Consider the following 20,945-nt stretch of genomic DNA (forward strand, 5'->3'; position numbering starts at 1 on the left):
ATAACCCCTATAATACTTATTATTATTGTATTCTGAGGTGAAAACTTATGTACTGGTTAGACTGGAAAGGCCAGTAAGAGCTGGGGATTCTGTTGGGATCTGCAACCAGCCCTGGACTGACCTTGGACAAATTGATACACACAAACGCCGACACAGACCGAATTAAGCATTCTTACCAAAATGCTCAGAGCTCCTGGAGGCAGATTGGAGATGACTGTTTCACCCTCTGCTTGTATACCTCAGGCCTGACAGATTTGTTCTTACAGACCCAGAGTAATGAGTGTTCAATCAAGGGTTTTTCTAAATAACAAGGAAATCAATATGCAACGGGAGGTTTCTTCTTCCCTTCTCATTCCAACAGCAGAGGGATTAGTACAGGCAATGAACTCTGGGAATGATCGTCATTCTCACCCTTATAATACAATTGTCTTGTTAAATGCCAGAAAATGAAATCTGTACTCTCAAAAACTGGATTTTGACAGCTCTGCTGTTGACAGACTAATGCCGTCTCTGCTGTGATGTGCCTGGATGACAGATGGCTTATTTTTCCTTTTTAAAATATGTACTTACTCATCTGATAAAGAATGCGTTATTTCCATAGATAGCTTTAAAATTACTTTTACCACAATGTCACCTAAATGGATGTTTGGGAGGCATCCTTCTATTACACTTGGGGATTAGACAGTTTCCTACCATCCAAGCTAAGGCTCCCCCGGCCAAGATACAAAAGGTCACGTCAGCCCGTCCTCCCCTGTCGCTTCCCCGCTGAGGTTCGAAGGCGGCCGTGTCAGTCACGTACCCCAGCGTCCCCTGTCCGGTGCTGGTGCAGGGTGACCTGCAAGTCCTGCTGCTGCAAGAAAGCAGTCAGGGAGACCTACACCATTTTAAGAGCAGGGCTGGAGGGAAAGGAGAAATCAAAAACTTGAAGGACACTGTGCCAAGCATGGTATTTCAGCCTTGCTTTCGAAAGTACTGGTGTCCCTGTGGTGATGGTCACACCTGACACAGGCAGGCTTCAAAAGGGATTGAGTTAGTCCCCCACATACTCTGTTCTGCAGTAAAGTCCCAAAGTGGAATATTCTCTGCGTTATTTATAAGGAAATATGAGGCAAAGGGAAAAACTTTTTTTTAAATGAACACCACTGAGAAATGCAGATGTACAGTTTACAGATACACAAACTGAAGGGAAAGCATTAATAAGACAGTAACTTATTACAAAATAAACAATGAAAATTCATATGCCAGAAGCATGGTGTGAACAAAAATATGCAGGAACACCAAGTACAGTACTGAAGGCTTGATATGAATACTAAACGTGTTTTGTTTAGTCAAAGGACACCAACGTGCTTAAATACACATGGAAAAAACCTATTCCAAGAATCTCAGACAGGAAAATTGGCTACTCAGGACATGCAAATTACTGACCAGACTCACTGTTAGACACCCGGCAGACTGAAACTCTCTGAACCTCATATACCCAGCCAGCAAACTGTGTACGCATCTCCCTACCTTGGAACACTGGAGAATTACCAAATCCATGGCTGGCACTTTAAGATGCAGCTCCAGTACTGCTAACGATCTGGCTGAAGCTATATTAAGCTTTTCAGATCAAAAATTATATATGCGGTAAGCATATTTATATAAAAAAAAAAACATTTTCAAAGCCTTAAGTTATGTTAAGTTTATGTCATATCAACAACTATATGACATTTCCATTATCGGATGGATCTTTCCTCCAGCAATTACCTAGGCCAATAAGACACATGCCTGTATGTGCAAGATAGATCACACACCAAAGCAAATATCCAGAATTAAATTACATTCTGTTAATTATCACCTTGCAAAGCTTTGCAACATGTTGACATCCCCAGAATATGAAGAATAAAACCATTATTTTATATTTCTCATCATCTTTTATATCAATGTTCAGCATTCTTCAGAACGAAAAAATACACCCAAGACTAAAGGCCATCTGAAAACTATCATATATAAAAATAACAGAAATACAGAAGGGGAAGATGAGGCTTTCTAAGGGACTAACATAACTCATAGAGAGAAGAGATTACTAATCATTACCTTGCAATAAAGTTACAACATTCTGTATCTCAGGGCCATTTTACACTGGTCTATTGCTTTCACTATCACATGATAATTACAAGGAGAATTAATAGTATGAGAGAGATGACTATGCAGGTTTTAAAATATGACCTTTCAATTAAAAATATTTTGTATATATATACATCTGTAACTCCTCCCCATCTGTTTATCACTCTCTATATATACACCTATAATTCTAATCTAGCTTCAGTTGCCTACTGTATGTCTAAGCTAAGACAGCCTCCCTCTATAGATGACAGACACTGGCATGTTTCAGAGGTGGTCCATGAATTTACCATGGACATCCAATCTCACAGTGAGATTAGCCAAGTTCTGAAAATAGCTCACGCTCTGTTATATACATACAGAGAGCAGACCACTATCTCAGATTAGATGTCACAGTATCAGACAGCAAAAACCAGATGAGCTGAATCCCACCCAGGCCTTTTTCCCAAGCTGCATACTAACATCAGTGTTTCTGTCTAAAAGAGGAAAACAGAAAACAAACGTTACATTATTATCTGTTTTGCTATGGTTCACACATGTGATTACATAAAAGATCCTCTCCTATCTATCTGGATTGTATCAGACGACTCCAATACCTGATGGATCAGTAGGCTACCCACCACACTGTAGAAATGGGGAAAGTATTTATCATTAAAAAGGCTTCAACTGAGTTAATCTTCCCACCTGTTTAAATGCAAGCTGTGAAGCACATTTAAAAGATAAACCAAAAAGCAAAAACATGCATTTTACAGACTTGAAATGAGATTGTATCCTCAAAGCACTGTCTCAGCTACAGATCAGCTGAAGTAGCAGTAAGCAAACAGTAGTTTCAAAGGAAAGAATCCATACCATTTCAGTAGACAATATAGATCACACACCTACTAGTATACCTGCAAATTGGATCTTGTTCCCAACAGAGGTGGAGAAACTAAGGCACAACAAAACTCATACACGAGCAAATATAAGTCACCTACTGTTGGCTTAATACCCTATAGGGTTATTCCATGACTCCTAGTTTCTCCAAACTGCGCGCAGTGAAATGGGTACCTGGGGACAGTCAGCACAAGTTCTACATTGCCCATCAAGTTGCGTGTCCACACGCATTTGTGACAGCAAGGCACTAGCACATGCTTTGGAGTTTCACAGCTACAGATAGAACAGAGATGAAAACAAATTGTCCATCAGTGCTGTGACTAGCCAGTAAGCAGATGTGAATTGCACTGGAAGCTGGAATGATAAGAGGTAAATCCAAATCCTCTTTCCCCATTGTAGGGGGGGAACCCACAACCCAAAAAAACCAAAAAAGACTTGGAAGGTATTGATAATATTCCACGTGTGGCTGCTTGTGAAGGAGGATTAACCATTACTAAACAGAGAAATGGACTTATGCATCAGGCAGTAAGCTTTGCAAGAAAGAAACAACCTGCTTAGAAAACATTGAGACTCTTCCCATATGTTACTGAAACCCAGAAAACACCAATGGGTTTTAGCACTATTTTACTTTTATTTACAGCTAAGTTCAGAGAAGAGGAGAACAGAAGCAGGACCAGATGAGACTTCACAGTGAAACTTGTCTGCCACAGAATAGTTATTGAACGGGACATGACCCTACACCCTTTCAGTGGTGGACCCTCATCTGGACCAGCTAGATTGCCACACCTCCTGTGACAGTTTAGCTTAGGAGCTAAAAGCTTAGGAGCTTTCAGGATCAGAAGGGATTTTGAGTGAGCAGGATACCTGAGGCTTGCAGAAAATTGACTGCCTCTAGGAAGATTATATTAAGGCCATGTCTAGACCCAGCTAGTTCTTTGTATGTATCTTGAGATGTGCACTTTTGCTTCATCCACACTTCTTGAATTTCAACTATACCCATTTTCAGTCATGACAGACACAATCTTGTCCCACATATCTGGCATGGTCATGCAAACATTGTCCCAGCTGTGTCTTCTATCAACTTACTGTTCTGCCCTGCCACTGACTACTTCCCCTCTGTTGCACCAAATGCAAACTATTTATCTTTGCTTTTCGTGGCGTATTTCCAACCTACCTACCTGTCATGACTATGGCATTTGCCCTGTCAAAAATGTCAAACTCTTCTGGCCATAGCCTTATATTTTTCAAACAAGCACATTATTACTTTCTCCCATGTCACTCCTTCATGCCTGCGAGCATTCAATTTCTTCCTCTTTTTAATCTCTACCTTACAACTTTTTGCCTACAAGAAAGCCTAGCAATAATTATGTACCTGGTAGACTGAAACTGCCACCTGTGATGCTGATGAAGACTTTCTGGCACTCCATCACCTGCTCCAGCATGTTTTTTCCCCTCAGAAACTTAACTGCAAACTCTTTGGAGCAGGGATAGTCTGTATTGTTAGCCATTCCTCACAGCGGGATCCAGTGTAGTCCAAGAATATTTGGAAGAAACCAGTAAGATTGCTTATGTATCAACCACAAAATGTATTTCAACACTTTTTAGATGAGGACAGTAAGTTAGGGACAATGTATCTTCAGATCTCAGTTCTTAAAATGGTAAGGTCTCCCAGTCTCAGCTGGTAAAATATAAGTCAACTAATTCTGGTTTGCAGATGCAAGTCACGCAGTTCTTCCTGAAGGCATGGCAATGAATGGGTCTTTTTACATTGTTCCACCAGTGGCACCCACCTCTTACAAACACCACAACAAAAAGAGGCAAAAACCACACTGATGCAACTCAGACAGAAAAGAAATCTAGCTGACAATGAAACTATTCGCACTATGTTTGACTTGCAGCAGATTGCCAGTTAAATCTTTCCACTGTTGCTGCATGGACTTGGCTCTGAAGGGCAGTTTAATAAAAGAAATAGCCTCTCCAAAGTGGTACAAGTTCAATTTCAGGCCTGTCAGCCTCAGTGTTCTAGTAAAAATCAAAATCTGTTGAGATAATGTTTCAAACCTTAAGAAATTAGATTGTTTACTTTGATAGAACTACACTGAATTACATGATTGGAAGAGTTGCCTGTACATTGAAGATATTCTGGAGTTAGGCTGTGATCAGATCTGTGGCTTTCATTCACCTGCTACAAGGTACTCCTGTACATCAACCACTATCAGCTGAAAGTGATAACGTCTCTTGTTCTGCAGGTTTCTTATCAACAGTCTGCATTTGCCCACTGGCTTTGAAATGGTTTCATCACACATTTCAAGCACATGAATGCATTTCTCCAGATTAATGTTGCTGTTTATCAGCGTTGCTTGGCTTACAGGGCAGCTGGCTCTACAATCTAGCTGGAATCAAATTAGCTGTTGATAATATGGTTGTAAATAAGCTGAGCAGATGAATAGCTGTACATCACACGTGTGCGCGCAGCTTGATCTGCTGGAAAGTCTTAACACAAGATCTTCCCGAGAAGCTTTTCAGAGTAATTTTTACATCAGTGAACCTTAAATAACTGCAGCTATGTACGCACCTTTGAGAGCGCAGACATGAGTTCACAGAAGCGGAAGGCTTCACTAGCTCCATGCAAATGTCTATGGGGAAAACTAGTCATGAACCAGTCCTCAGCAGTAATGAGATGGTCTCCTTAGGACACAAGCCACACTGAGCTGGCACAGACATAGCGAGCCTCGGGCCTTGAGCTAATATGACAGTGCAGATGTAGCCTAGAGGTTAGCGTCCCTCGTCCCCTTTGATGGTCAATAGTGACAGGCCTCTTCCGTCCCCAAGAAGCCTCTCCCTTCTCACCAACCAATTTGGTCATCTAGTTTTGTACCAACCATCAGCTGGTGTAAATACTCTGCTATGGCCTCAATCACTGCATGTACTCTGGGTTGGGTTTGGAGGTTTTGAAGAGGTGTGATACCTTTTGGAATGACAAAAACATTGGACAAAAAGTAAACCCTCTTTCCAAAACTATAAACCCAGCATTTTTCTTCCCATCCTTTATCTGGCTTGGCATGATTTCTGCACCAAACCCTTAGATTCCTTTGTGCTTATAATGTAGAGTTCAGGTGATGAATCTATTAATAGACCTCTCAACAGCCTCTCCCATCAGCTGCAGACCCCACACCACAAATGATTTCACCATTAATTAGCAAACCATTAAAGTTTCCAGAATTACAGTAGAGTTGCCAATTTTTTCAGCTTTAAACCACTAAGTACCTTTTGTTCTCGTCTGCTTTTTAGCTTACCAAGGAGAAAAATGCATCTCTCACCAATCTTATCCTATCTGTGGTCCGAGTGCTCATCAAACACCTGGAGTGGTTATAGTTGTATTCCTGGAATTGTTATTCTTACTCACTCGTTTTTTCTCTATTTCCAGTGATAGAACAGGAAGTTTACCTTCATTTTCTAACTGTTTTCCCTTTTAGTCAGCTGTATAAACAGGCTTTATTTTGGCTTCCTCTTTCTCTATCTGTTATTAGAATTCCCAGCATGCTGTGCCTCTACTGTTTGACATTTCTTTTTTTAAACCTTTAAAACACCTCAATATTCCTTTTGCTGTAGATTTCAGTAGTGGAATGCTTCATGTACTGCCACTGTTTCAGATACTGTATCCTTGCTAATAGCAACAGCCCAAATAATAGTTCAGCAAAATTCCAAAATTATAAACTGTTGAAAACTGGGTTCTTGCAACATGAACTTTCGGATAATCTAAAAACAAAGAAGTCCGTAGTGCCAAAATTGACATACAGCCCCAAACACAGATTAAAATCACCCAGCTCAGCCCAGCAAAATTCAACTAAATGTCTAATGACCAATGTGTCTACGATGTGTACACAGCATAAACGAATTTAAGATTCTCCAAATCAATGTATAATGTGAGAAAAAAAATGTGGAAAATTTGTTAAAATAATCTGGTTTTGTTTTCTCTGAAATATTTGTCAAGAAACATGCACATTTGCAAATGGATTCCTGTGCATTCCCAGCCCAATTCTTGACCTGTTCAAACCATGTCAGGACATGCTACATCCTATAATACGATATGACCTCTCACAAGTTCCTCTAGTTTATGTGCACCTTGACATACCAGCTGTAGTAGAAAACACTGTACGTGTGGGTCTACTTACAGTTATGACAGGTAGCTCCCATGTAGCCTGTATCATTACAATCGCAGTAAAAGGTGGTCCAGGACTGAGAGCATTTTCCTCCATGTTCACAGTAGTTGGGTAAACATCTAATTGGAGACAGTTTTAAAAAAATGCAGTTAATTATAAGCATTTCTGTAAAAATAATGTGCTGGAAAAAATAATTATAAAACTGTCTCAACTCCTCATTCAGGCAAGAGTTTCCTAGAGGCTGAATCACGGTATAATACCTGAAATAATTACTTATTCTTCTGATCTGTGATTCACTTCAAATACAAGCACCGAAGACAACAACATTTAATGTATCCAGCAAGTAGGTAAAGATCACTCTCAATAAAAACATTCCACTTGTCCTCCACTTGTTAATTAAAGTGTCACAAACTTTCCGAGCACCGAGAAGGACAAGTAACAGGTGAAAATGCTATTGAAATCTTGTTTCAAAGGAGAATCCCCTGTTCTCTGATTAAACAGGCATCATTATCAAAATCAGGCTGAGTTACATTTGTGGTAACACAAACATCATGAAAATCTCAGAAGTGAGAGCAAAAATATGCTTCAATTATGAGTTCTGTACTCTTCTTTCCCTCATTTTAGTTGGTATGCCTCTAAAGTATTATTTTGAAGCAAATTATTAAAAGAAGAAAGAGGCACAGCAGCACGCAGCTTGGGAAGTGAACAGAAACAAAAGCTGTGGGAGATAAATTCAATCTCCAGGACAAGAAGTAAATGCTGATCTGAACTACATGGGTGTAAATGCAGGTAGTGCAATGGAGTTACACCAGCCCAAATGGAAACAGAGATTGTTCCATCGTTTGCCTTTTCTTTCCTTTTTTTTTCCCTTACTGTATATTAGATAATCTCTTTTACACTGTATGTTTGACTTTTGAAAAATGAGTAACTTGTTTACACCACTGATTCAATTGTGATGGGTGGGTGGATAGAAAGCAGGCAATTAATTTATCTCTTGCACACCAGCACTCCATTAGGGTTTGCTTTGCTGTAAATTGAGCTTCAAAACCCTTTTTATGGCCCCCAGATCTTTCAGTGGTGTTAGTGGTGAAGTCACTGATGCTACCTAGATTTGTACTACCTGAAAACATGATTTTATTGTAGTTCATCTCATCCTTAGGAAATGTTTTTGCATTTAAGTGTGTATATTGCCTTTAACTGTGGCTTTTAGTCTGTTTCTTCTAGAATCCTTACAAATAAAACACATTTCACATGTGCAAGCAGAAAACCTGTATGTCACTAACGGCCATCATCTTCATCAGCCTCCTGAGCCCCACCAGCCAAGCATTCATCAACTTACTTGAGTCCAAGGCTGTTTAGAGCTGCCAAACAGTGACAACCCAAAGAAACCTGTTTATGAACAGAGGCCTATCAGACTGACCTCTCGTCCTCAATATGCTGTATGCAAGTACGTGCATACATACATATACTCATCTGTGTAACTGTGAGTCTGAGATTTTGTTCTAGAACTCAGCTTTATTTGATCACTATTTATACCATCATACATAAAATTATAAAGATCATATAAAATATTAATATGAAAGATTAATTCATTTTTATTAATGCTTACTCAATTATTATAGTAATTATTTATTATTCAGATAGTAGAGACATAAGGAATTCAAGAAGAAAGTATGTTATTTATAAGTATCTGTAACATCTTTTAAACCACTTATAAGATATATTGGTCTTATAAAAATTGTTGTTATAGCTTCTATTAATCATTGGGCTCAAATACAAAATGAGGAAAGAGAATGGAAAATGCATGCCTGGTTTTCCAGCTCACCAGGGAGCTTTTTTCAGTGCTGCGGAGAACACCTTGTTTCTAAACCAAGAAAGAAACAAAGGGGACAGCCAAAACTGTTGGTTTTGCCCCATCCTTACAAGGCAGAAAGTCTGAGAAGGGATGAGATTTTGGCTTTTAATGGTATGCTGGGAAATCATCTAACAGAGCCTAACACCCTGCTGGTACAGTGACAGCCCAGTCAGCCCCTCTGGCATTACATCTACTCTTGGCAATGGTGGAGAGAGATTTAGAGGCTTTGGGTCAATGCTGAAGAAAGAAAAGAGCAGCCTACAGGATGGCACAAACAGGACTGGCTGGTGCGTGATCTGCACCCAGCTATGCTCTGCAGGACCGTGCGAGCTCCCTTGAACGGTCAGGAGGACCTGACCTCCAAAAGGAGGTCCTCCCTCCTTTTGTATCAAAAATAGCATGGCCAGCAGGACTAGGGAAGTGACCGTGCCCCTGTACTCGGCACTGGTGAGGCCACACTTCGAATGCTGTGTTCAGTTTTGGGCCCCCCACTACAAGAGAGACATTGAGGGGCTGGAGCGTGTCCAGAGAAGGGCAACGAAGCTGGGGAAGGGTCTGGAGCACAAGTCTGAGGAGGAGCGGCTGAGGGACCTGGGGTTGTTTAGCCTGGAGAAAAGGAGGCTGAGGGGAGACCTTATCGCTCTCTGCAACTACCTGAAAGGAGGTTGTAGAGAGGTGGGGGTCGGTCTCTTCTCCCAGGTAACAAGTGATAGGACAAGAGGAAATGGCCTCAAGTTGCGCCAGGGGAGGTTTAGACTGGATATTAGGAAAAATTTATTCACTGAAAGTGTTGTCAAGCATTGGAACAGGCTGCCCAGGGAAGTGGTTGAGTCACCATCCCTGGAGGTATTTAAAAGATGTTTGGATGAGGTGCTTATGGACATGGTGTAGTGGTGGTCTTGGTAGTGTTAGGTTTACGGTTGGACTCGATGATCTTAAAGGTCTTTTCCAACCTATACGATTCTGTGATTCTGTGAACCAGCAACTCCCAAAAAGCTTCAGGAGAAGCACAGTGGTTCAACAGCTCTGTGGTGATGTGTATGAATTTTGCCTGCAAGAGATTTGCTCATATTTGTGCTTTGGTCCTGCCTGCCCTTGCCCTCAGCATATTGCCTTTATCTGCTATTTGGTCATAAAAATTCATTTATGTCACCTGTACAACAGCAGTAGTTACATTCACATCACGGGGGTGCTGGCAACAAGAAACACCTGATGTTAATAAAGCTCTTTGGAGAGGTAAAAAGAACAGTACTGTGTTATTATCATAATTTACATCATCAGTGTAATGGACAAATATGCTTTCTGCCTATTTTAAGCTACCTTTTATTAATTAACCCAATGCAGTAGAGCTAATTACCAGTCATTTGTGGTTTGCCAAAGGCCTGTATCAGAGACTTAGACACATTTACTCCCTTAAAACGCTTTCCTTTTAAAGGCTTTACAAAGTTGAAGTTCACTTCTCATTTCTGTCTTACAAATGCATACGCTTTTTCTTCCCCTAACAATGCACAAAGCGCAACTCAAACTAGCCATGTAAGCTTTTAATGATATTCATAAATTCAGAATTAAACCTTTTTTATTCCTTAGTCTATTTGCTTTAATTAGCACCAACCGTATTGATCTTGGTTTTGGTCAGATAACTAACCCTTCTAAGAGCTTATGAAACAAATTTCTTTGCAATTCTAATAATTACCATAAACCCATTCTAGCTGAGCAGTTGTGTCTTCATTAGAAGCAAAATTCATCCTAATTGTCAGAGAACTCAAAATTAAGAAATAGCTATAATTAAAATTAATCAAGGCATGGATAAATCACAGGTTGTTCCATTTGCTAACTGTCCTGGATCCTCGTGTTGAAGGATTTAAATACATATAATTTAAAATATAAAATAATATTTTCATTCTAGTAGAATCAAGCAATTTTAGCAAAAAACACGGTGGTATCACAGAAGGTTTGATAGACAAAAACTTGCAGCAGGCAGCCCCTGACCTATTTGCAATTGAAACGAACAAACAGATCAACTCAATTTTTGTATCATAAATGGGACACTTTGCAATTTAATGATTTGCGCTAGACAGTTTGTGACAGACCAGGGACTCTGATCTTCCAGATTCCAGATTAATTCATAGAATATATCATGGTGAATGAATCTTATAAAAAAATAAATGAAGCAAATAAAATTTTCCCTCCTTCAGCCAATCTAGAAAACACACACCTTAGCCATCTAAGTTAGCAATGTGCAGAGCCTGCACAAAAGCATTCACTGTCCTTAGATGAAACATTCACCTCCAAAACTGTATGTGTGCTTCCTTTGAATTCAAAGGACAAACTGCATAGACATTAGAGGGCAAAATTTGGCCCTTTGATAGGAATGATGAAGAAATAACAATGACAAGATTACTTGAGTGGGAAGGCTGAAGGAGTTCTACACATTTGATGTTACACTTGACTGGAAATAAACCCGGTACTTTCAATAAGTGCCTCTCAGATTTTGTTACAGTCAGCACAACACATCCTGCCTGCACCACTCTCTATTCTTCCCAAATAAAGAGGGAAAAAAGAGAACTATCAGAGAGAGAAAGAAAAAAGGAGCACTCAATATTAAGACTGTCAATATGCATCATTTTGAGACAACCACTAAGTCCCTAAAACTCAACAATGCCATAACAAGAAAACATGTGAAATTTAGAAGTTTTTCTATCAAGAAAACATTTGCCTAAATATTATCTCAAATTCATTTTATTTCAGCATGTTTTCCTATTTATGGGTTGCAGCTTTTTCACGTATAATTAACAAAATATAACATTAACAGGGATGGCTTCATATAGTAGGCATGCACGTAGGATGAAACTCATGGTGTTACTGTAACAGCCTATACTTTGCTTCGGTAAAACGGTGTCTTTCCACCAAACTCAAGGGAGTGAGGCCAATTGCAACAGCATGGATTTTTCCTCTGCTCTGCTAAGCCGTAAATCTGTGAAATTCCTTGCCAAAGGTTATTTCGGATACAAGAAATGGGTTCAAGGGAAGACCAGACAAATATTTCGAAGAGAAATCCACCACTATGTTACTACATAGACAACGTGTAACAACTTCAGGGATTTACCAAGGGGAAAACAACTTAAGATCGGAGAGCATTAGAAAACACACTACCACAGGAGCACATCCCACTCTTACTCTCCCCTGATGTCCACCTGTGGCAAAATAGTGGGCTAGGTGTCCTTAACTAAAGGGAGAAAAGAGAACTACCAGAACCAGAAGGACAAAGGGAGAAAGAGTTAGTAAAAACAATATTAAGACGGCTGCAAAAGAGTTAACGCTCTCCTGATCTTCGGTTTTCCTCAGCACACGTTCCCTCCTCATCACCATACCTCCCAACTCCTCTCTCCTCTTGCAAATTTAGAAAACTGAACAACAACTTTTAAAAAAGTGTTGTGGCATACTTTAGTTTTTTCTTTCTTAAGCCATCTACATTTTCTTCCGTAAATTTATTATGTTATGAGAGGCGTGGAGTACAAACAGGAGTAACGTGAGCAAAGACAATTTCTTTTCCATGCTGGAAATCATTTAGTCTATCACACTGAATAAACGTAAAAAAAATCTAAAGGAAAAAAAAAAGGCATTTTTTTGTCATTTCAATAATTTGTCACACAGGTAGGTTTTTCTTCTTTCTCACATCTGAAAAACTTGATGACTGAACTTTTAGAATGTATTATTATTTCCATGGTTGGCCACCTTGGTTCTCAGACTCTGTGTTTGCATACCACTGTGAGAGGAACATTTATAAGATCTGAACATTGATGCCAACTGCCCTCAGGCATGTGGCTAGGACAGAACTGTGGGAGGAAGTTGTGCTGGGATCAGTGCGAGTGAAGGGAAAAGAGCCTGTTACCTATGCCTTAGATAAAAGGCATTTTTTTAAGGTTTGATTGCTTTGTTGTTAGAACACCTACATTTTTAATAGAGGTAAATGTGCTGACAGTTTGGCTTGGCATCAGCAGAAAGGATTTTATATAAATAAATTTGAAAATGAAAAAAGGGAAACAAATAAACCATCCTGTACAGACAGCTGTTCCATTTAGAATTCATCATTTTACAAAGCAAAAGCAGAAAAGCCATCTGCAAAAATCAAACAAACAAACAAGGACAGGATATTATATCCTACATGCATCCCCGCAGTTGGCCTTTAATTTACCATGCGGTCGCACATCCCATGAATTTTGACTCTAAAGGAATAGCAACGGGGGTGAACCCTATTCAGGTACCCCCAGAAATTCAATTCCACACTCAAGTCGGATTCCAAAAGCCACTTAAGTAGCCCCCTACCAACCTTCAAACTGCCTTCTTTGTCCACAGGGGTCTCATTCAAGGCAAACCCCCTCTCCAGCACTCGTGGGAAGTCCCTCCACTCTGTATCAAAGACAAAAGCTAACTATCTCCAACTCCAGCATCCTTCCACATGTACAAGTCATTACAGTTACAGGAAGGGGTTCACCCTGCTCAAACCAGGTCTGCAGTTACCCTTTACAGCATTTACTAAACACATTTTAAAGGACCAGACCAGCACGGCTCTTAGTTACACTGCAGTGGCAATCAGGTAAATGAGATTTGAATTCAGCACCATCATCATGCTTCACATGAAAATAAATAAATAAGCAAACTTATCTGGAAAAGAACAAGACTAAATTAAAACACAATCTGTCTCCAATTCAGATGCGGTCATGTGAGTGCAGCAGATGAATCTGAAGAACCTGTCTTTATTTCACCCTGAAACACAGTATTTCTACAGACCAGTGCACCCTTCATGGGCCTGAATCATTGTTTTCTGCAGCTGGTCTTGCATGTATGAAACAAAGTCAGGGAAAACAAAAAGCCTTAAAACTAAGGCAGGGCAGGCAAAACTGACTCATGGCATTTTCCAAATAATCTGAACACTCACTTTCACTCACACCAAAGTGAGACAAAGGACAGAAAACTCCCCCCTCTTCAGAGATAGTATCCTCCAGTGTGATTGCGTATTTTTACAGACTTTACTTTGTACAAACATATTCTTGTTTTATAACTACTGCAGACCGAGCTCATCTGACAGCGCAAAGCTCATATACCAGCCCAAGAGCAGGGAATTCTTCTACATGGTTTTATTACATTTCATTGTCATTCAGCCCTTAGGCTGTCAGAGAGAGTTCTGTCATTACCTGCATTATCTGGCGAAGTTTAAACATTAGAATAGATACGAGAAGATGTGGGGATGGCCTTCAGAACTGCAGGGATTTTAATTCCGATACCCAGGTTTTGGGTGTTTGTGGGTTTAGATTTTTTAAATCTTGCTCAGTTTTCCTGCATCCCGCCCTTCCACCCTAAAACTTCAGTGGTATTGAGAGAGTTTCTAAGACACACTCCAAAATGAGCTACCTGCAATGGTTTAATTACATTAGTTAGCATGTCTAATTTGTGATGTGGGTGCATACTTTTGGGAAGGACCCAAGCAGTTCTTCACTCTCACAGAACATCACGTATTCCTCTATTTCTAATACTATTTTTCCCACTGTATATTAATCTTTACAAGTGATTAAGTAATTAAGATACCTTTTTCATGTTTTCTTTCCCCGCCATGTAACGTAGTTTGGATTTAGGATATTTTCCCCCTTCCATTTTCACATCATTATTTCCAGTGTTTTGTTTTGGTTTTAGTACAAAGAGGAAAAAGACGAATTCTTTAAGAACAATTTGATGAAAAAGAAAGAGCCATTTCTAACAATATTGTAATTTTTGCTGCATAAACACAAAGCAAATTGTCAGTGTTTTACAAAGTACCAACACAAGCATGAGAAAGGGAAACTTTCTGAAAACCTGTCCACAATTTCTTTCATTAAAATAGAAACTGAAAGGACACCTGAAGCTTCAGTGTGCCCTGTGCTATTTGTAAACATGTCCACTGGAGCCTACATTTGAAACAGGCAAGAGAGACAAAAGGTGAGGGGGAAAATAATCACTCACAGGACTGAAGTGATCTTTTTAAGGTGACACAAAAGATCAGAGGAACTATAACCTGGACTATCAGATCCTTACAACTAGCCAGGACAGCCCCTCCTGTATGTAGCATTTAAGGGACCAAGTCTAGAAAAAGATCCAGGTATTCTAGCATCTGAAAGTGTGCAGTTTAAATGCTTTCTTTTGGCTGATGACAGAGATATAGGCAGGCGATATTCAAATATACTTTGGGATTCACCCAAAATCAGAAATGTTTTAAAAGAGGACAGATGACATCCCTTCTTATGTCTTCAACTGGTCCCAGTTTTGATCAACATGCAATTTCAAGAAGTGTGATCTAAAAAAGTCCAACTCGTCACTATAAAACCAGTAATGGAAAATTTAAGAGGACTTTTCGCAAAGAGAAAATAATCTGGAGTATTGTCCTGGTTTTGGCTGGGATAGAGTTAATTTTCTTCCTAGGAGCTGGTATAGTGCTGTGTTTGGGATTTAGGATGAGAATAACGTTGATTACACACTGATGTTTTAGTTGTTGCTAAGTAGCGCTTACACTAAATCAAGGACTTTTCAGCTTCCCCTGCTCTACGGACTGAGAAGGCTGGGGGTGCACAAGAAGCTGGGAGGGGGCACAGCCAGGACAGCTGACCCCAACTGGCCCAAGGGCTGTTCCATACCATATGGCGTCATGCCCAGTATAGAAACTAGGCGAAAGCTGGCCGGGGACCCGCTGCCTGGGGACTGGCTGGACATCGGTCGGCGGGTGGTGAGCAACTGCATCATGCATCACTTGCTTTGTATATTCCATTATTATTATTATTAAAATTTTATTTTATTTCAATTATTAAACTATTCTTATCTCAACCCACAAGTTTTCTCACTTTTAATCTTCTGATTCTCTCCCTCATCCCACCGGTGGGGACTGAGCGAGTGGCTGTGTAGTGCTCAGTTGCTGGCTGGGGTTAAACCACGACAAATATAAAATAGTCATTTCTGCAGAAAAGACTTTATATACTGAAAATAGCAATACTAGAGAGAATGAAAGGAATGGATGCCAAATTGTCTGGGTTGTTTTTTTTTTTAAATTCATTCTCCAATGCAGTGCAGGTATTTATGTGGGGGTGAATGCAATATTAAGTGTTTGCTTTTTCAATCCCAGCCTGGGACTGTAATAAATAAAATTAAAACTCACTGGGCATAATTATCCAGGATATTTTCTCATTTGCATGGCCAACTTCGGGGGGGGGGGAATCATATAAAGTTTGGCTTCTGCTGCAGGGCATACATTAAATCTTAGAGGAGATTTGGGAAATGCCGAAAGAGACTGTGCTTTGATCGGATTTATCCTAACACCCTTCACCTGCAATAATAATTAATTTCCCAAAGGCCCATTTTGACAGTACAACACATGAAGCAATGTTAAGTTCAGTAGTAAAAGAAAAGGAGGAAAAAGTAAAAAATTATTATTATTATTTCTTACAAGTAAAAATTGATAGTAAAATCTAATGGAATCTACAAAGGAAGTAGGTATAAAGCAGGATTTAAAAGGTCAGCTCTATTTAGCAAGAAAAAAGAACACTTCAAGCTAATTTATTTAGAAAATGTTACAAAGAATTTTCACAGATAAAACATGGGTAGGGATAAAAGGATAGAGACTAAGGATGCTATTTGTGCTCCATAACTCGAGTAGTACAGGGAAGCAAACTCATGAATCAGCTCAGTGTGCTTCTCCCTAATGAGGTAAGCTGTTAATGCCAATCCCATCGCAGTGATTATTATGTATACCACATGCTGCTCTCTCCATTTGTATTTGCTAAGAGAATTGGAATATGCAGATGAATCTTGGTTTAATAAGGACAGCAATATCAGTGTGTGCTTGTGTCTGCCTGCTGATGCTACAGAGATGAAACACTGCCAAGATTCATAAGAAAATATCTGAGGTCAGGTTTGCGTTCCTCATTGCAGATCTCTGGAATTCCCAGGATGTCCTGCCAGATGCACCATTCGTCCATCTGCCAAGGTGGATTCAACATGAACCTTTTTTTTTTTCCTTCCCCAATCCCCCAGGTCACCTAAGGGAACTGAAGTTCCCAGTGTTGTCCTTGACAAGTACTGTCAGTATTTGCTATAGTGAGGGCAGGGTGCCAGCCAAGTAAAAATAGGACAACCCAGTCAAAACTTCATCAGCGCAAAATCAACATGAACAGCAGCAATCAGATTAAAGTACCCTAGCAGTTGTAGACAGGGAGAGAAATACATGCATTTATCTACGCATTCATGTGAATCTGAGCCTAAAGGAAAGCAGGCTCTGACTACCCTCATAGTTCATTTATGAATAATGACAGCTTCAACACATAAATGGCCTTCTTAATACCAAGACTACCTAGTCTCTTATACAGAAGCACAAATGGTGTACAAAACTTATGACAATGTAACAATGGGTGTACAATACTGTGCTTCTCCATCTGCCTTAGCCCTACCTCTGTCCAGGTAAACTTTGCTATCAAAAAGTCAATGGTTTCAAGCTATTTCAGCCCTCACAGGAATAGCAGAATCATATGAAATTTCAGGCTCCTTAACAGAGTTGTCTCTGTCACTGGCCAACTTAAATACTGCATCCTTTGTGATGGGGGTTGAGGAGTTCAAAAGCATTAATGTAACCAACGTCATCGTTAAGGATGTGACACATCTAAGGATGTTCCTCAAAAGTCTGGTGGAAGCAACCATTTGTCTAGCACCATCCTGAGGGGCAAAGGACACTATTTGCATGAGAAGCGTCAAGTCAGAGGAAAACAAGGCCAGTTTTCCCCTTATGACAGCTGTTTGGCACAAGCTATCCCAACTGCAATGACTCCTAAGCACTTCTCTTTACAGAGTTTGGAGGAGCTGATAAGGGAAACCACACCAGATCTTACCTCTTTGTGTACACACAGAGTGCAAGAACTCCTGGAAATGGAATTTTCTTCTCTGTGACTAACACTGCAAAGCAGTTTGTCCCACTGCATGCAAGAAGTGGATGAGATTAATCCACCCATGCCTTCACGCTGCAGGCAACACCACAGTCCTTGCTGCTGTATTCCAAGGGGTCCATCTGCTATAAGAGCAGACAGCCTTGCTCAGCCCAAAGGGAGCATCTGCGTCGTATGATGAAGGGCTGGAAATCCACAGTGTTTCTGGACTGAGGTTTAATGATTTTCTGGCACATTTTCCTAATATCCATGGCAACTCTTGAGCTGCAATATCTCTTGAGCCCACATTCCTGCATCTATTCTCTGAACAGGATGCCAGCTACAGCAACCAACCAACTCAGCTTCAGGACTGAAGCTAGTATTTCTAGTCCCAAAATCTGGCATTCCAGCCAATTGCTGAATGGGAAATCCCAGAGCTTCTCAACAGTGTGGCCAAGTTCTCAGCATCTGCATATTTGTTTTCCTACCCATTTCATTTATTTTTAAATGAGAGGCTGCCTGAATTTCCCCCAGGCTATGCCTTCCATTGTTTGCCCGCACACAGACAGAGCCACAGCCCCACTATTCCACTGCCACATAGGAAGAGAAAACAGTGCAGAAAGAATTAGTACTTAGCAAAATTCACAGTCAGATTCCAACATATTTTGAGATTATCACAGCTACAACAAAATATATTTTGGTTTTGAACAATGGAGGTACAAAGAGCTGCCCACAATGAAAAGGATGTTTTTAAAACAGTAAGGAACTTGGGCTGCCTAGACCTAAGACGATCACCTCCCTCCAGACTTCACTTCAGAACAACAATGCCTCTCCTTCCATTTCCTTACTCTGACAGTATCACAGCAAAGATGCTGATGAAATAAGTTTAAGAGCATCCCACTGAACACTTTGCCAGCTTCCAGCAATCTGTGGCTTATGGATTCACGTATGCCTTACTGGCTTTTTCCTTTATATTTGACCTCTACAGCATCTAACAACATCCAATTTGATGCTGTGAATTCGTGAGAAACTGCAAATTCTTGTTTATTATTCACCTCCTTCATGCTGCTCCTCGTTGCACAACCCTGCCTAGCTCTCTTCTCCAGGCTGAAGAGTCCCAGCCTATTTATTCTCTCCTTGTAGAGAACAGTTTGTGGCACACAAAAGAACATAATGTCAGTTTTAGAAACAGCCGTGAGGCCTGAATGACAGACTCTTATAGTCAGAGCTGCACACAGCACCACCTCTGAATGGCCCAGAGAGGGTGTACTTCTTGGAAAGGGCTGGTCAGGCCAAGGCTGAGGTCAGTGAATACATCCAACTGGATTTGCTTTTCATCTTTTAGCAATTGAAACAGAGGTTGTAAAGGGATCAACACACAGTTGTTAGCTTGATTTACTGAGGGGAAAATGTTCCCATAGTTATCCAGTGGCTCAGTCCCCACCTCCTCCTAACAGCTTACAAACTTCTCACCCTCATTTTGACCAAATCTGAAAGAGGGACAGACACCTCAAATCCAAGAACCTCATGAAAATAGAGAGCCAACTAGAAAGGAATCAAGTTACTGTTCATTAAAGAAAAATACACAGCCTGAGCTGAACCATCATTCTAGACATCATGGAATCTGCAAAGAAGAAATCCCAAGAAAAAACAGGGCAATAAATTCTGCAGTCACAGAGCTTCATCCTGCAGCTGTAGAAATGAATCATGCATTTTTAGAAGCAAAAAGCAAATCAGGGAAGTGACAAATGAGTAGAAAGTATTGCTCCTTCTCCCTTTTTTCTCTAAACCAGAAGTACTAAGGAAAGTCTTTCCAGCTTGTATCTGTAAAGCCCCTAACACACTACCTGCAGGTGAAGGATGGGGAGCCTGGCCATACACTTAAAGCTAGAGACTTAGTGGAGTTCACGAGAAGGGAGTTAATCTCTTCTACTTATAGCATCTATGAGAAGCAAATGAGTTTTTTACGCTGCTTGTCACCTCCCCATCCCTTGACACTGATATCCTCCCTACAGATTAAGGGCCAAAGACAGAAAGCATTACTCTGTCCCCATTAGACTTTCTTACTGCTCAGGCTTTCCCCTGGAAGCTTTTAGGTTTAATACGTCACCCCCAGAAGATGCCTCCCTTCCCAAAAAACACAGTGGAAAACACCAGGAGTGAGGGCTGTATAGTCCCTGTAGCCATGAACTTAATCTATATCACTCTGAACTGAAAATAAATTCAAAGAGAGCCTGTATTTATTTGTTTGGGCCTATGCCAGACGGCTTATGGTCAGAGATGGTCAACGTAGTACATGTACTGCTGCAAAAGACTGCATAGATACTCAAAGACATCTCTTTCTCTCCCCAACAAAAAGTCTCTGAATTCAAGGACTTCATGGCACCTTCACTTCCAGACATCTCTGCCTTGTTACTTTCTGCTCTGTACCATGCCATAGAGGGGAAATGCCAGCATGCTATAAGAAACTGTATTTTCTGACTTATTAATTCAGTGTAAAGCAAACAACCCCTGATGTGTACTTGCACTCCTAACCAAGCAGAAATCCTGAAAAAGCAACAACAAAGGAATAAAATTAAATCCACTTCCTTTTAAATACGGAGGAGACCTCTATGGCTTAGCAGCATGTTGTCTCATTTTTTTCTTTACCTCGCACTGGAATGGGATAAATGCATTGCAGGCAGCTCTGACCTCTAACATTTCATAACAGGAGCAGTGTAAGCACCACACTTCACAACATCCTCAGAAATGACCAAGCAATCTGTGTCTTTGGACAACAGCAAATATACATACTATGAACTAAAAAAAAAAAATAGTTAGCTGGATTAACAGCAGGCAGGCAGTGGGGATAATGCCAAGACTCCTACAAACACATTGCTACAGGAAAATTTGTTTCCTCCTACAGATTCTACTCTCCTGTTTCACAAGGCATTGGGAACAGTTTGCAGGAACAGCAAACTGGTTTTGCAGAACCTTCTTGAAGGAGGTGAAGCGGGAATATGGCGCTACTTTGCA

General features: G+C 40.3%; 1 protein-coding gene across 1 annotated transcript in view; it reads right to left on the bottom strand.

Moving 5' to 3' along the window:
• The window catches only part of CNTNAP5 (contactin associated protein family member 5), a 294,884-nt gene that overhangs the window by 108,079 nt on the left and 165,860 nt on the right, over positions 1-20,945 (bottom strand). The window contains exon 11 of the mRNA XM_075512059.1: positions 7,152-7,258. Coding sequence (XP_075368174.1) covers positions 7,152-7,258 — 107 coding nt within the window. The remainder of the gene's footprint in view (positions 1-7,151; positions 7,259-20,945) is intronic.

This window comes from Mycteria americana, chromosome 9 (assembly GCF_035582795.1).
Source record: "Mycteria americana isolate JAX WOST 10 ecotype Jacksonville Zoo and Gardens chromosome 9, USCA_MyAme_1.0, whole genome shotgun sequence".
In the NCBI taxonomy this organism is placed as follows: domain Eukaryota; kingdom Metazoa; phylum Chordata; class Aves; order Ciconiiformes; family Ciconiidae; genus Mycteria; species Mycteria americana.